Raw genomic sequence first — 14,831 nt, forward strand, 5'->3', positions numbered from 1 at the left:
ATAGCCCCCATCCGCAGCCTCATCCAGGAGCGCCAGCACGCCCGCTCGTCGGCGTCGTCACCGGGGGGGGGGCCCCCCCCCCCCCCCCCCCCCCCCCCCCGGCGCGCCCCCCCCCCCCCCCCCCCCCCCCCCCCCCCCCCCCCGGCAGAACGGCAGGCATACGTAGGGCAGCACGTCGCTCTTGTCTCGGTCAAGTCGCCGACGGAGACGATGTTGGAGCAGGCGGTCGAGTAGCCAGCGGGGCAGACGCCGGGGGAGAAGTAGCTCTGGTTCGAGGGTGCCCAGCCCGTTGGGAAGCATGCCGCGCTGCTGGTCGAGGGGCCGAGCTGGTAGTAGACGCAGGCCTCCTGGGAGGTGGTGCCCACGGCGCACAGTAGCCCCTCGAATGGGAGCTGGTAGATGTCGACGGTGCAGGAGGACGACGGCGTGAAGGTGGTCGTCAGCGCGGGAGCTTTGTCGGCACGGGCCAATGGCCCAGCCGTGACCAAGGCCGACATGTTCGCTCGCACCGTGGAGAAAGGCGGCTGGGATTTGCCGTCGGGGGAGGAAAATATATTGCAAAGGAACGCTACAATCGCGGATGAGACTCTGAAAGAGTGAAAGACCAGTGAGTGATGGCTATGGGAGAGGAGAACTCTGGCTATGGCGCCAACGATCGCGTGCTAAGGAAAAAATGACGGGAGGAGCAGCCCGATCGACACTGCCCTACGCATAGGGCAGGGTCTTCTCGTAACCGGCGGCAAGGGGGGTGCCCCTTTCGCTTCATGTTGGGAGTCGAAAATCACGTTGCATCGAAGGATCGCGGTATTATAGCAAAGCACTAGCCTATTCCGGTTAGAAACTGCTCAAAACATAATCTCCCACCAAAACGTCTTCCAAGGACGCCGACCTTGGTGCTGCTGAAGTCCAAAGGCAGGAGCAGTTTTACCAGGCTATACAGAGCCACTCTGGGGTCAATTTGGAAGTCAAGGCAGTTCCACCTCTTTTAAATTCAGGATTCATGATGGCTTCAACTTTGGTTTGAGCAGTTTCTAACCGGAATTGGTTAGTACCTCTTTAGAATACCTGCGCCACTTCATGAGAATAGCCTCGATGTATCGAAGCGCTTATGCTCAGAGACCCGGTTACTGTGGTAGGGCTATATGGCGTTAAATAATCGCCATCTAACCGCCGCCAAGGGGCAAGGGATATATGTACACTACCGGAGATAGGTACCTAATTACCGGAAATAGGTAATTGCCGGAGATAGGGGAAGACACAGAGGTAGCTTCGGCGACCATCCTTCGGCCGAGTTCACACGGGGAGGTGACTATCGCCGAGATATTCACACTCTCGGCCTCGTTGTCCGGCCGCTCCGAATCGAACAGTAATAGTAAACGGGCGTGTTTTGAGCCCGTCCCCGAAGTGCAATTTGCTGGCGGCGTTTGGCAATCAATGTCCGAACTGAACTCGGCGCATCCCAGAGACAGTGATATCACATTGCGCGGGGCAATATATAAATACATACCTGCGCGCACCGGAAACGGCATACTACTTTCTTCCGAGACACAACAAGACGATAGACACACAACAAGACAACGGAGCAAAGCAAAAAGAGGCAAACCGCAAGGCAAAATGCTGGGCAAGATCCTCCTCACCCTCGACGCGATCGGCCTCCTATTCGGGGCGCCGCTAGCCGACTACAACCACACGCACATCTTCAACCCGCGCTGGCCGCCGCACGCAAAGTTCCACGGCGCGCAGACCATCACGCTCTCGGTGGCGCTGGGGCTGGCGACCCTGTACAACACGTGGCTGTCCAGCACCGGCACCGGCGGCGGCGCCGACGGGCGCCGCGAGTCGCTCCGCAACGCCCTCTTCTGCGGCACCATCTACTGGCTGGCCGGGATGGCCTCGATCCTGTATCCCGGGACGGCAGGGCTGGATCCCGAGTTTGGCGGCCCGGGGTTCCCGCAGCTGCGCCTCTTCACCGCGTTTGCCGGCCTGGGGGTGGCCGGGTGGTTCCTCGAGTCGAGGTTGATGTGAGGAAGTGGAGTCCCCGGGGTGGGGTTGTGAGGAAGGAGAGTCCCCGGTTGTGAGGAAGAGGAAGGAGACGAGAGTCCCCGGGGTGGGGGGCACTGTTTTTTGGGGGGGGGCTGGGGTTGGTGTTAATGGGGGAGATTGTGCGGCGTCTGATTTGGCGGGAACGTGCAGAAGGTGCAACCTACCACCATGTGGGGAGCCTTTTTAGATGAAATGCTAGCGAGTGGCAACGAACAAATCGAATGCTTTGATTTTCAGCCCTCCGAAGTCTCTGTAACCCTTGTTTTCCCTATTATTAGCGCACCGGCATCCAGCATCCGAGAATTGGTACTTAGCCTTGTGAGTGAGCAACTTGGATTTCTCGAGCACACACTCCCAAGAAAAAGAAAGGCCCAAGACTCACGTTGGTTAGTGTAGGGACTGACTCCACAAGCTTACGACGCATCTCTCCTCGCTGTAACCCCCTGCACATATCCCAACGTGAACTTGGCAGACGAACCTCGAGGAATTCCAAGGTCTTGGCGAAGATTTCAAAGTCTTGGCGAAGTAGCGTGGAGGTTTACTAAATACAGATTCGAGGTACCATAGCGCTTGACTACTTGCAGTGTTGGGATTCCTGGTGATGGCATCGGCAGAAACCCAGGGATCGACCGGCTCAGTCTGACCTGAGGGGCAGGAGTGTGGCGGACTATGGCACACTAGGTACCCAGTGACTACTACTGTGGCAGATGCGATCCGTTGTGGAACAGGCAATTGATCACCATGGGCCATGATTGATCGCAATCTGCCACCTCCCAAGATTTTCTGGGGCCCATGGTGGAGACCCTCGCACCCGTCTACCCGATTTTCTTGTTTCATGCCTCTTCTTCTCTTTTTTTGTATTGAAACAATATAATTTCTTTTGGCCTTTTGCTTCGGAAATCCCATCCTTCCATCGCCAAATCTGTCCTTGAATTCATCCTTTTCTCGCTCTTTTTGACCTGCCCGTTTTCCCCTTCTCCGTTCCCGGCCGTTTCACTTCAATCCCGGCCGGCGCCCCTTTTACGTCACCGTCTTGGCACAGTCTTGGCACGGCCCGTGTTTCGAGTAAAGCAATCGGCGCGGACATCTTGAAGTTCGGACGTGAATACTGCTGAACAAAATCGCCCTAAAATCGCCCGACGGTCTTTATTCGGCCCTCTCCTGGTCGTGGCAGTCGAGGCCACTTCGCAAATTACAGCAGAATTACAGAACCGGCTTGGGGGGGCTGAGTTTGCCACTGCCGACAACCCAGCGCCCTCGTAGCAGCTGGACTGCTGCTTCGCGAGACACGAAAAATTATAACGGCCAGTGAGCTGCAGATATGATCATAGATGGCTTCTCAAGCAACAGTCGCAGAACCTTTGGCCGCGCCGGCGATCGGTTCGGAATGGGGGCATTGCTAGCATTCTTCTCGATGAGGGTATTGCGCGGAGGCCCCAAGATCCTGGCCTACCTGGCTGCCTTCCTTGTGCTGCTCCTTGTGGTCATAAAGATCCTCCCGCAACACCTCACCGAGGCGTCATTTGGACCGGCGAATAACCAAATATGGAACTGGCCAGGCGGCGAAAACGATGCCGGGGGATCGGGTGCGGCTGGCGGCGTCGGACCCGGAACGCTGAGGGTTGTTGTCTTTGGGGAAAACGACATCGCCACTCCTGCCCGGATACAGGGGCTCGAGGACACAAAGCCTCGAAGCTGGACACAGTTTCTCTGTGAAGAGGTACGTGACGATTGACGACGGTCCATACCCCGGTGGCTGTATTCTCCGACTCTTCTGACACTTCTGTTTTTCGCAGTTGAAATGCTCGTCCTACCTTTCCTTCGTCCCTACATTCGAGGGCCCCGGCCGTTCGATGACTTCCAACGGTCTCTACGCCGCTGCCGTCGACGAAGCGTTGAACGAGACTTCGCCCAGCGCCGGACAGGACTACTCTTTTCTGCCAGAGAAGTTCCCCGTAACATGGGACTTGCCAGACATTTCGGATCAGGTCAGCGCGTTCCTCTCCATGGAGAAGCCGGAACAGGCGCCCGGCGAGACGCTTTGGGTGTTTTCGTTCGGCACTTGGGATATCTGGTCGCTAGCCTCGATGCCCCGAGTCACCAGCACTCATGCTATTGATGTCATGGTTGAGCATATCTTCCGAGAGATGGAGCGGCTTTACCTCCACTCCCTAGACGAGGATTCCATCGCATGGTCAGACTCCCGTCTCCCGATGCCCTCTGAGGGCGCAGAAAGTGGCTCGACGAGGCATAGCACTCTGCCAGCCGGTTTCAACGTCACCGCCGTGACAGACGGCATAGAGACAGGAAACAAGGAGAGAGGAAGCAAGGAGACTGGTCGAACCAAGCACTTCCGCGTCCTCGTCCCGAAACTGTTTGACCCGACGCTGACTCCTGGCTGGCACAGCGCTCGCCCGGAAGTGCCCAGTGTACACTCCAAGGCCGAGCAGCTGCGTAACGCCGTCCTGCTCACGGACCTGTGGAACGCTTATTTGCACAGCCGACTGCGTGAATGGGTGGACACGCCCGGCCCAGAAGTTGAGGCTGAGGACGATGCTGAGGACGAGGACCCGGAAGCAGAGGAACCCCTACAGTTACCCCAGCGCGACGCCATCTCGTACGACCTGCCCGCCTACCTCATGGAGATGATCATCGAGGGTCAGCTGCGCAGCGCCGGCGTCAACGATTCCAAGGGCATGGGCAGCAGCATGCCCACCAACCAGACCTTCCGCGAAGTCCGGCTTCCATGTGTCAGTGACTTATCCGCGCCCGACGACGCCGAAGACACAGTCTATACTGGAGGAGAAATCACCGACGCCGAAGAAGCAACCTACAGCGGAGGAGAAATCACCGACGCCGAGGAACCCCCCGAAGCGACACCCACAACCACCGTAACCAGCTCCAAAGCCCCACAATCTCCCCCCTCCACCCGCCACCGCCGCGTCGAGACCACCCAAGACGACGACGACGGCGGCGGCGGCGACGACGACAGCACCGCAGACGCCGAGCCCACCGCCACGCTGCAGGTGTGCTCCTCGCCGCACGACCACCTCTTCTTCACGGCGTTCGCGCTCTCGCAGCGCGCCATCGCCGACGTCGCCGGCGAGGCGGCGGGCATGGTGCGGCGCAACGAGACGGAGCGGGCGCGCCGGGCCGCCGCGGCGAGGGCCGAGGCCGAGGCCCGCAGCTGACTTGCCGCCGCCCGCCGGCGCCCCGCTGTGCTGGTGGGCGGGGTGGCGGCGTTTGGGGCGTGGGTGTGGATTAGGGTGGTGAGGAAGAGGAGGAGGAGGATGGGGATAGGGGAGGAGGGAGGGCTGATGTGGTCTAGGAAGTCGAGTGTTGCCGGTTGGGATGAAGATGGGGAGGATCTGGATGTGGAGCTGCTGGCGCTGGTGAGCCGGGAGGAGGGGTTTTTGAGGGGATTTGATTCTCCGGATACGAAGGCGAGGTAGCTGCTAGCTGCTGCCTGGGTAGATCTTTCTGCATTGTGACTGCATTGGCGGCGTTTTATTTCTAAAGAGGTCTTGGGTGGTACATATTGATTCAAGCTGCTGAATAATAATCCATCCGGTATTTTGGTCATTCTGTAACAGTTGAAATGCTACCTAGTGGGGTCATTGGTTCATTATCGCTTGGATGGGATGTCAGGGTTAGGGTCTGTGCTGCCGGCCGGCAACGGGTACTTCCGACCCGCCCGAGGTCATCGTCATCTTGCAGTAGGATATGAATTACGGGCCCATTCTGGTCCAGCGCGAAGAGCATTCTCAAATCAGCCCCAACGCGCAAGCGAAAGATGAGCAGATCCCCTTCGTCTTCTGGATTATTGCCCATGCCGGGGACTCCATCCTCGTCGTGGGCAGTCTACCGGGCTCGCCTCGCGTCAATCTTACGAAATGCCGATACCTCTGTGATTGCAGCCTTTTGGCTCTTTGGTATGACATTCCCCGCCGGACGGAGACACGGAGTGCGGAGCTGACTATTCGCAGGCCTTATCAACAATGTTCTCTACGTGATAATCCTGTCTGCTGCACAGGACCTTGTCGGAAACATACCGAAAGGCGTCGTCCTCCTCGCCGACGTCATGCCCTCCTTCCTCACGAAGCTCGTCGCGCCGTACTTCATCCATCGAATCCCCTATTCTGTCCGCATCCTGATAATGGCCGCCCTCTCGTCGACGGGTATGCTCATGATTGCCCTCACCCCGGCCAGCCAGCCCGTCGCTGTCAAGCTTATCGGTGTCGTGCTCGCCAGTCTGAGCAGCGGGGGCGGAGAGTTGAGCTTCTTGGGCCTGACACACTACTACGGACACATGAGTCTTGCCGCCTGGGGCAGTGGGACCGGAGGCGCGGGTCTGGCTGGCGCGGGACTGTACGTGCTACTGACCGACTGGATCGGTTTCAGCGTCAAAGCCAGCCTGTTTGCCTCGGCGTTCCTGCCGGGGCTCATGGTGATAAGCTTCTTCATGATCTTGCCACGAGGACCTCTGAACCAGGGTGCCCGGAAAGAATACAGGCCTGTGCCGGAACAGGATCTTCAGGAGGAGGACATGGAAGACATCCCGACGGGTGCCGCATCTTCGAGCCTGCTTGCGCCGGGTCCATCCACCGCTTCGACGGCATATTCTACGCACTCCGAAGGCAGCAAGGGTTCATTCTTCTTGAATCTCCGACGAGCTCGATCGCTATTCTTCCCCTACATGCTGCCATTACTCCTCGTCTACATCGCCGAATACACCATCAACCAGGGAGTCGCGCCGACGCTTCTCTTCCCGCTCGACTCGTCGCCCTTTTCCGAGTACCGAGCCTTCTACCCCTTCTACGGGTTCCTGTACCAGCTCGGCGTCTTCGTCTCGCGGTCGTCGACGCCCTTCATCCGCATCCATCACCTCTACCTCCCGTCGCTTCTGCAGGTCGCCAACCTCGTGCTCCTCGGCCTGCACGCGATGCTCAACTTCATCCCGTCGGTGTACATCGTCTTCCTCGTCATCTTCTGGGAGGGCCTCCTCGGGGGCGCCGTCTACGTCAACACCTTCGCCGAGATCATGGAGAGGGTGCCGGCCGAGGACCGCGAGTTCAGCCTCGGCGCCACGTCGGTGAGCGACAGCGGCGGCATCTGCGTGGCCGGCCTCATAGGTATGGTCGTCGAGGTGTGGCTCTGCGACTGGCAGGTCCGCCACGGCCGCGACTGGTGTCGGCGGATCGAGGCGAGCTGAGACGATTGGCCAGCCAACCCGCGCGTGCAACCCCAACCACAAACTCATACATACCCCGTGGGTAATTTTTGTTGACCGCGGTGCTCCCGGCAAAGCCGGAATTAAATTCGAGCTGGCGACATGCTCCCATGCTAGCGTCAATGACGCGACCTCGGGATGCTACTACCAGGCCCGATTCCCCGCTGCAATCCGACAGGCACTTGCGGAGCCCGCCAATCCGGAGGATTTGCTTCAGGGGTACTCACACGCCTTGATTGCCCCGAGCCACGTGCTCCGCCGCTGAGCGTCAGATCCCATGCCACATCATCCAGACATACTCTCCTCCCGCTAAAACGGCTACTCTTGGTCTCACCTTATTGACAGGCAAGCAGCATGTTGTGGACCTTCCCTGCAACAGACCAAATAACGAAGAGCAATCTTTAGTGACGAGACTAACGAGATTTGGGTGTCTTATACTTATATACCAGACAAATGCCCAGGCCAACGGGACTGGCATCTACGATCTATGGAGTCTATGTAATACTTTAGGTACGATACGATAATAAAAGACATATCCATACACATATATATACGTGCCAGACGGCTTTTCCAAAGACCAATCCTATCCAATCCTGAAGCCAAGATCGCTCTGTAGGTATCCAAACACACAAGACACGTAAAGCCCAAACCCCAAGCGCCCAAAGCAAGAAGTATTCCCCACACCCTCCCCTTCCCCTTCCCTCACACCCCCGTCCACTTCCGCCTCCTCTCCCCACCATCCTCAAGAAACGTCCCATCCTCCACTTGGATCCTCACCTCCGTCTTCCGCTGTATCCTCCCCGGCGGCGGCGGCGTCGGCCTCGCCCCCTCCCCCATATCACGCAGCTCGATGGCCCCGGCCGCCGCCGCCACGATGATTCCCCTCCCGCTCCCTCCACTGCTGCTCACATCGCCGTCGCCGTCCGTCTCGGACCCGGCGGCGTCGACGCCGCTGCCGCTGCGGAGATAGCCGTTCTTCTTCTTGGTGACGGCGACGGCGGCGGTGGTGCGCGACCAGGCCGAGGACGACGCGCCGTCGGGGCCTCGCAAGCCCGGGCCCTTGTTGGATCCGCCCCCGCCGTAGCCGTAGCCGGGTGTCTTGCGGTGCGAGGAGTCGAGGGAGCTGCGCAGGCCGAGCTTGTAGGAGATGAGGCGCACGAGGGGTTGGAGGGCGGGGAGGCAGGCGCACCAGAGGCCGACGTGGCCTTCGAGGTCGGTCCAGAAGGCGATGGTGGACATTTTGTAGGTGCTGAGTGGTGTTAGCGAGTGTGTTAGCAGGAGCGTCCTCTTTTTTCTTCTTCTTCTTCCGTTCCTCCTTCTCCCGGGGCAGGGGTGCTTACGTGTCAATGGCAAAGTCGGTCCGGACCATGATAGAGAGGCGGATGATTCCCGTGATGGTGGCGAAGATGCCGACGCAGAAGACGAGCACGACGCGCATGGTCTTGGCCGAGAGCATCATCTTGGAGTGGACGACCCAGATGGGCAGGGCGATGATGGCCAAGTCGATGGCGATGCCGACGGCGGCGTGCGTCCACATCATGATGGCCTCGCTGTCCTTGGAGAGGCACTTGCCGCTACCCGGCGGCTTCCAGAGATCCCTTTTGCGTCGCCACAGGCGAGTCAGTATTCCCAGGGCCGGCGGATAGGGAGTCGGGATGCTGCGCTTACTTTATGTGCTTGCATTCCAGCAGGCGGAAGAGGAACCCCGCGAGGGTTTGTAGGATGATGGCTGCGCCGGTGACATACACCAGCGTGTTGTACCATGTCGCTCGTACTGCAAGGTCGAGTCAGAGACTGGGCGAGATGGGGGAGGGATCGGCAGGGTGAGTCGTACAATCTCGGCCCAGCCGAAGCAGGAACGCGACGATGGCAATTCGCACAATGCCCACGCACCAGAAGTACATCAGGTGCTGGGTTGTAAGGGCCTATCCGTGGCAGGCAGGATAGGCAGTCAGCTTGTTTGGTATTCGGTTTCGATTCCAGGTGCGCGCCGGATCGCCGACTTACTGCGAAGAATTTCGGGATGAAGTATCCCGGAATCTCATTCATATGCGCTCCCGAACCAAATCCGACAGCTGTATTTTATTTTCACCGTCAGGGGCCGTTTCCCGCAAAAGGAAATGGTGGCTGCTGATCTTACCCCGGATCTCCAGAGCGGAGAATGCTATGAGGGTGATCTACGATCGATCGATTAGGAGTTGTCATATTTCACCATCTCGAAAACCACACAGCCCTTCTGCCGCAGGGAGGGAAGAAATCACCGGCACATACATATGCGATGGCGGACATCAGGTCGTCGAGGCCCAGACCTTTGGTCATAAACGCCCTGACGTAGAGGCGAAGGCCGACGAAGACGGTCGAGAAGGCGATGAGGCACGCATTGAGATCGCGCTGGACAAAGCCCTTGTAGTCGGTCGTCTTGCTGAAGTCGAAGTTACTGGGGCCGGGGCCTCCATCGACTCCGCCGGCTTCCATATTGAGCTCCTTGGGGCAGCTCTGTCGATGAGCACAGAATTGTGCTCAACTGCGGATCTACAAGAAAGAGGGCCCGCTCTCGTGGTCCTACGGATACACTAGGATTTAAGTGTTTTTCCCACGTAGCGCACAGAGGTTGGAGGCGCACCCAGTCTCACTTACACTGCACCCTCCGGCTTGTATCGAATCGCGAATACCGGGGCCCCAAACATGCAAGAACGATTAGCGTGGAAAATCAAAACACGCGGAGCTCGGTGTGCATTAATTTCTCGGAAGGCACGGAATGACATGCAGGTACGGATGTGCATTGGTTACCCCTTTTTCTATCCGTGTAAGTACCTACAGTAGTGGTTAATATTAACCTATCTAACTCCCCACTACAGGTGTAGGATGAAGCTAGCTACCTGCCAACTTAAACAAAATTCAACGTGTTCTTACGTCGACCAGGAAGTCCTACGTAAAAGGGGGGGGATCAAGGTGCTTCCCTCGAATGTTCTTCGTGCGGGCTCTATCTTTCAAAGCCGCCGGCCCACAAGACTAGAAATTACCGCACTGTCTTCTACTCGTAGTTTGATGGGATCTAGAAGCATGACCCTTGTGCTCGACAGGGTCGGAAGAAGAAGCCGCTTACTATGGTGCAGTTCGGTGGTGTGTAAGCCGGGGAAGGGTGGGTCCCACCTAGTCCGTACCTGGTCAGTGTTCGGTTGATCAGGCCAACGCTTCACGTCCAAGCGTACTCATTCCGTAGCTCAGCTAGCTACCGTTCCTAGTGCGGTGGGGACATACACTAGATGCGGTGGTCACAATTGGCCGCCCAGAGAGGCTGACAAGGTTGGTGGCCGGAATGTGGGGGACCTGTTCCGTCCACTATCCCGACCTTCAGTGGACCTCTTGGCTACAACCGAGGCACTTCTCGGCCATGGTACTTCTCGGCCATGGGTGGTGAAGGTGGTGGTGAATTTACCAAGTGAAAGATAAGTAGAATCTGGACAGGAATAAGAGAACGGGTTGAAGCAGCCAGGAGACAGAGTCCCAGCCACCTGGGCATGTAGAAAGTGCGGCCAAAAACCAAGCCCTGAAAAAGGTGGACAAAAAAAAGGGGGGGTGGGGGGCATATTCGTAGACCCGCCTCAGGACTGATAGGCTGGGCTCATATCGGTGATAGGCCACTGATTCTATGCCCCATCAGGAAGTATAGATCCGTTCGAGGTATGGATCCGTATGCGGAGGATGGATTGTGGGAGGAGGATCAGGTCACTCATGCGAGATTATCTTCAGGGACAACAAGTTAACAAACAAACTATTGGCACCAAAATGACAGGGCCCCCAGCAACTTGGCATTCTCGTTTGTCCTGCAATTACCTCGCAATACCATACATAACAAGACACTCGCCAGGCGCAACAGTTCAGGGGTGCCACCTGCAGGTCTCTGTCAGTCTCAGCATTTGTCCTCGACACGACTCTATACGCTAGTACTATCAGGGCTCGGAGTAATGCATTTCTCCTCTGTCTTAACGTCTGCTTTTCTGTTGCTGTTTGCGCAGATCAGAGCAACATCATGCGGTTGCGCCCATCCCGTAGCTCGGCGTGAATGGTACGTGATCACCTGTGCTCTGTTCATCTGTCTCCATCGACGATGGTAGAGCAAGTGATCGGCCTCCCTAGGGCTAACACTTGCCGCCCCCAATAACAGGAGAACGCTTAGCGCGGCCGAGAAGGCAAGCTATATCTCAGCCGTCAAATGTCTACAGTCCGAGCCCGGGTCCCTTGGCCATCTGTTTGATGGCGTGAGATCCCGCTACGACGACTACTTTGCCGTGCATATCGACCTCACGGAACAATATCACTTTACTGTCAGTCTCTGCCCAGCCGTCAATCCTCCGATCTTGCAATCGACTCTAACCTTGACAACTCAGGGGCCCTTCTTACCTTGGCATAGATTGTTTATTTGGCAATATGAGGCCGACTTGAAGAATATTTGTGGCTACACCGGTACCCAACCGTAAGTCTCTGCATCTCATTACAGTGGCCACTTACATGTCCCGCTGTTGATCATTGCAACTAACATCACATGTTAGGTATTGGGGTCAGTCAACCCGTGTCCCATCCTGCTCCATCCACCAACACATCTACCAAGATGATTATTGACTTCGTGACCCGGCACAGATTGGACACTCGATTCACGTAGCGAAGCAGCATTCCTCGCATCACCCGTCTTCAACCCTGCAACAGGATTTGGTGGTATGTCCGAGAAGTCAAATAATTTGTTTCACACATGGCCAGACATCCGTACACGGGCTAACATTGTCACACAGGGAACGGCCCTTACATTGATAGCTCAGGCTTCCCAACCACCAACGTGCCTGTCAAGATTCCCCACAAGACTGGAGGAGGTAATGTCAAAATCAATCCTCCAAATCACGACCCGTAACTAACCAGAGACCTCCAGGCTGCGTCCAGGATGGCAACTTCGTCAACATGACCGTCAATATGGGACCCGGTCCGAGCACGGCCCACAACCCTCGCTGCCTGGCTCGGGACTTTAGCCCATGGCTTGCCACCCGCACCATCAACTCGACTGTTGTCTCGTGGACCTTGTCTGCAGACAGCTTTTCCCTGTTTGACCGCCGTATCCAAGGGCTGGGCCTCGGGGTCGATGGTATGACGAGTCATGCTGGCGGCCACTTGAGCGTCGGCGGTGATATCGGAGATGTTAGTGCAAAAAAAACCAACCCTCACTCCAGAATATTTGTCAATCTTTTTCTCGAGGGAAACTTGGCCGCTAACGGTGTCTCCCCAGATGGGCAACATGTACTCGTCTCCCGGTGACCCGCTCTTCTATCTTCATCATGCCAACATGGACCGTCTCTGGAACCAGTGGCAGCGAGGCAGTACGTTTCCCAAAGTTACCAACCCTGTGCCCTGCTAACCTGAACATCGCAGAATGGGGCAGACGCAAGGGCGATATCACCGGACCGGACACCATGTTTGCGTACCCTTACAACTTCAACGGCGATATCCCGTACAAAAACATCACACTTGACACTGTGCTCAACTACCGGGAGCTACTTCCAACTAGCCGGCCCGTCAAGATCAAGGACGTGATGGACACTGAGAGCGGACGATTCTGTTACAAATACACGTGATAGCATCGCGCTTGAGGACCCTGGGAGGAGAGCTTACTTCTCCTTATTCGTTTCCCACTCTCCAATGTGCTCCATTAGAAGGTTGAACCCTAGAACCTACCAGCATTGAGGCTGTAGAGGTCTCATGTATGGAACAGAGCTTAAAGTCCAAGATGACTGCGGCGCTCTGCGGACTTTTCAGCATATAGAGTTGCTTTTTAGCCTGTACTTGGATTTTATTTTTTTTCATATTCTCATCATCCTCCTACCCAACACAATAATGAAATCACCGGATCTACTATTCAGAATGTCAGTCAAGAATAAGGATGGGTCAATCTATCCGCCCACTTGTCCTGTTTGTTTGTTGGTTATACACCCCAGGCATACCTCCAATTCTTTCATAATTTGAGAACAACAGAAAAAGGGGATCTAGAATTTGATTGATCAGGACGGTTCGCCTCATGTGCCTCGAGGAGGTGCATGGAGAACATTGTCAGCCCACCATCTTCTCGACCGTTCCTGCATGATTTCCACCTGCCTAGCAGACATTACGCTTCTGCAGGCAAGGAGATCCGAGTAGATTGCATTGCGACACGGCCAATTGCCTTGCATTGGCCCACCGGCGACGCGATTCCTTCGTGTCTCCTCGTCGTCGTGCGCCATGAACCCCAGCGCGGCCATCCGTTTCCTGCACCACACTAGGAAGCCGAGATGATCGAAATCGTGCAAATCGGCCTGGAAGATGGGGCTCCATTGCTCGTGTTTCATGGGTGAGATCAACCAAGTCCTGTTAATGTATCTGTCAAGTGGGACCAGGAGTCTGTCTTGCTCGACATACTCGGGCGGCTTCCATTCCTCGTGGTGGTCAAAAAGGGGGTCCCCTTGACAGCATGGATGCTGTACGGCTGGCAGTATGTTGATTGCTTCTGACAGGCGCATCGGCTGCTTCGGGAGGCACTCTTTCAAGGTACCATAATTTATCCATGCAGGAATGTGATGCTCGGGTGGTTGGAAAATTTGGCCGATTGACTTCTGCCGTGCTAATGTGACGGGCCCCGATGGCAAGTGAAGTAGTATTGCTTGTAGGGCATATTCCCACGAATCAGCCTCAAATCGCCGTGCCTCTCCCCAAGAAGGCGAAGCGGTTGCTGCGGGGGGAAATGGCACCAGCTCCGACTCTGGCGCTGGTCCCGGCAACGGAAAGGGTGCCCGCGCCCGCACCGCGGCGTTGACTGAGTGCGTGTACTCACGATTGGTGAGGGTCGGATCTGTTGGCCGGCGAGGCTGTGACGCCAGGACGCGAGCAAGCAGGGTGTGGAAGCAGCGGTGGGCAAGCTGGTGGACCTGTCCGGCAAGAGTGACAACCCGAACCAGCACCGCCGAGGGAAGACCTGTATAACGTGTCAAGAATCGGCGTCCCACTGTGTCTCGGTGCTTGGCTCGCTCCGGTGGGTTCTCGCGGCGTGGCCCCCAAAGTGTGTCTCGAAGATCATTGGGCGACTCAAGAAGGATGTTGTGCCCATCCGGGCCCCAGACCAACAGGGCAATGAGGCGCACCTTGAACTGGGTGGGGTACGCGAGATTTGATGAGATGATACTCTCAACGATCTCTGCGGCAGGGCCATCCTCGTGTAGCAGGCTGTTCACAGCCGGTGATGCGCGGCGCAGGTTCTGCAGGGTGTGGAGATCGGGCAAGAGCTTGAGGATCTCACGGAGAATATCCGGTGGCACGACACCAAAGCGATCCATCCTTTGATACATACGTGCGGCGTGTCTATCAGCCAATGCTACTACTAACTTTGTTGATGCAACTAGCTACCGCTCAGAAAATGTGGAGAACTGGGTCGCGCTCCCGTTTCATGACCGCTGCTTCGACCTACTGAGCAGGGCGCTCATAGGATCTGATGATCGCAGCGAGATCGACAAGGATAAGACAACAGTCTATCCTATATACAAGG

At 56.8% G+C, this 14,831-nt stretch overlaps 7 protein-coding genes across 7 annotated transcripts in view; 4 read left to right on the forward strand and 3 right to left on the reverse strand.

Moving 5' to 3' along the window:
- QBC33DRAFT_32006 (uncharacterized protein) overlaps nucleotides 1–579 on the reverse strand; it is a 1,431-nt gene extending 852 nt beyond the window's left edge. The window contains exon 1 of the mRNA XM_060423582.1: nucleotides 163–579. Coding sequence (XP_060289074.1) covers nucleotides 163–497 — 335 coding nt within the window. The 5' untranslated portion in view covers nucleotides 498–579. The remainder of the gene's footprint in view (nucleotides 1–162) is intronic.
- Nucleotides 580–1,384: 805 nt separating this feature from the next.
- On the forward strand, nucleotides 1,385–2,129 carry QBC33DRAFT_522695 (uncharacterized protein). The gene has a single exon (XM_060426555.1). It carries the CDS (start codon nucleotides 1,435–1,437, stop codon nucleotides 2,023–2,025), a length of 591 nt encoding a protein of 196 aa, XP_060289075.1. The 5' UTR covers nucleotides 1,385–1,434; the 3' UTR covers nucleotides 2,026–2,129.
- Nucleotides 2,130–3,364: 1,235 nt separating this feature from the next.
- On the forward strand, nucleotides 3,365–5,234 carry QBC33DRAFT_554303 (uncharacterized protein; the record flags this gene model as incomplete). Its single annotated transcript, XM_060429497.1, has 2 exons — nucleotides 3,365–3,763; nucleotides 3,840–5,234. The coding sequence occupies 2 exons, from the start codon at nucleotides 3,365–3,367 to the stop codon at nucleotides 5,232–5,234; spliced, it is 1,794 nt and encodes a 597-aa protein (XP_060289076.1).
- Nucleotides 5,235–5,836: 602 nt separating this feature from the next.
- QBC33DRAFT_443414 (batten's disease protein Cln3) lies at nucleotides 5,837–7,255 on the forward strand (the record flags this gene model as incomplete). The annotated part of the gene is made up of 2 exons (XM_060424221.1): nucleotides 5,837–5,975; nucleotides 6,030–7,255. 2 exons carry the CDS (start codon nucleotides 5,837–5,839, stop codon nucleotides 7,253–7,255), a joined length of 1,365 nt encoding a protein of 454 aa, XP_060289077.1.
- A 720-nt stretch (nucleotides 7,256–7,975) lies between these two features.
- On the reverse strand, nucleotides 7,976–9,870 carry QBC33DRAFT_565316 (uncharacterized protein; the record flags this gene model as incomplete). The annotated part of the gene is made up of 7 exons (XM_060430416.1): nucleotides 9,545–9,870; nucleotides 9,414–9,450; nucleotides 9,281–9,348; nucleotides 9,108–9,198; nucleotides 8,942–9,047; nucleotides 8,614–8,871; nucleotides 7,976–8,522 (listed from the first exon to the last, which is right to left on the reverse strand). Exons 1-7 carry the CDS (start codon nucleotides 9,746–9,748, stop codon nucleotides 7,976–7,978), a joined length of 1,311 nt encoding a protein of 436 aa, XP_060289078.1. The 5' UTR covers nucleotides 9,749–9,870.
- Nucleotides 9,871–11,241: 1,371 nt separating this feature from the next.
- Nucleotides 11,242–13,307, forward strand: QBC33DRAFT_584298 (uncharacterized protein; the record flags this gene model as incomplete). The annotated part of the gene is made up of 9 exons (XM_060431402.1): nucleotides 11,242–11,342; nucleotides 11,442–11,601; nucleotides 11,665–11,750; nucleotides 11,827–11,834; nucleotides 11,915–11,989; nucleotides 12,064–12,141; nucleotides 12,198–12,460; nucleotides 12,549–12,639; nucleotides 12,692–13,307. 9 exons carry the CDS (start codon nucleotides 11,242–11,244, stop codon nucleotides 12,892–12,894), a joined length of 1,065 nt encoding a protein of 354 aa, XP_060289079.1. The 3' UTR covers nucleotides 12,895–13,307.
- On the reverse strand, nucleotides 13,095–14,830 carry QBC33DRAFT_522707 (uncharacterized protein). Its single transcript, XM_060426556.1, has one exon. It carries the CDS (start codon nucleotides 14,632–14,634, stop codon nucleotides 13,333–13,335), a length of 1,302 nt encoding a protein of 433 aa, XP_060289080.1. The 5' UTR covers nucleotides 14,635–14,830; the 3' UTR covers nucleotides 13,095–13,332.
- Between the last annotated feature and the right edge of the window lies 1 nt (nucleotide 14,831).

This window comes from Phialemonium atrogriseum (genome assembly GCF_030411735.1).
Source record: "Phialemonium atrogriseum strain 8032-3 unplaced genomic scaffold QBC33scaffold_1, whole genome shotgun sequence".
NCBI classification, from domain to species: Eukaryota; Fungi; Ascomycota; class Sordariomycetes; order Cephalothecales; family Cephalothecaceae; genus Phialemonium; species Phialemonium atrogriseum.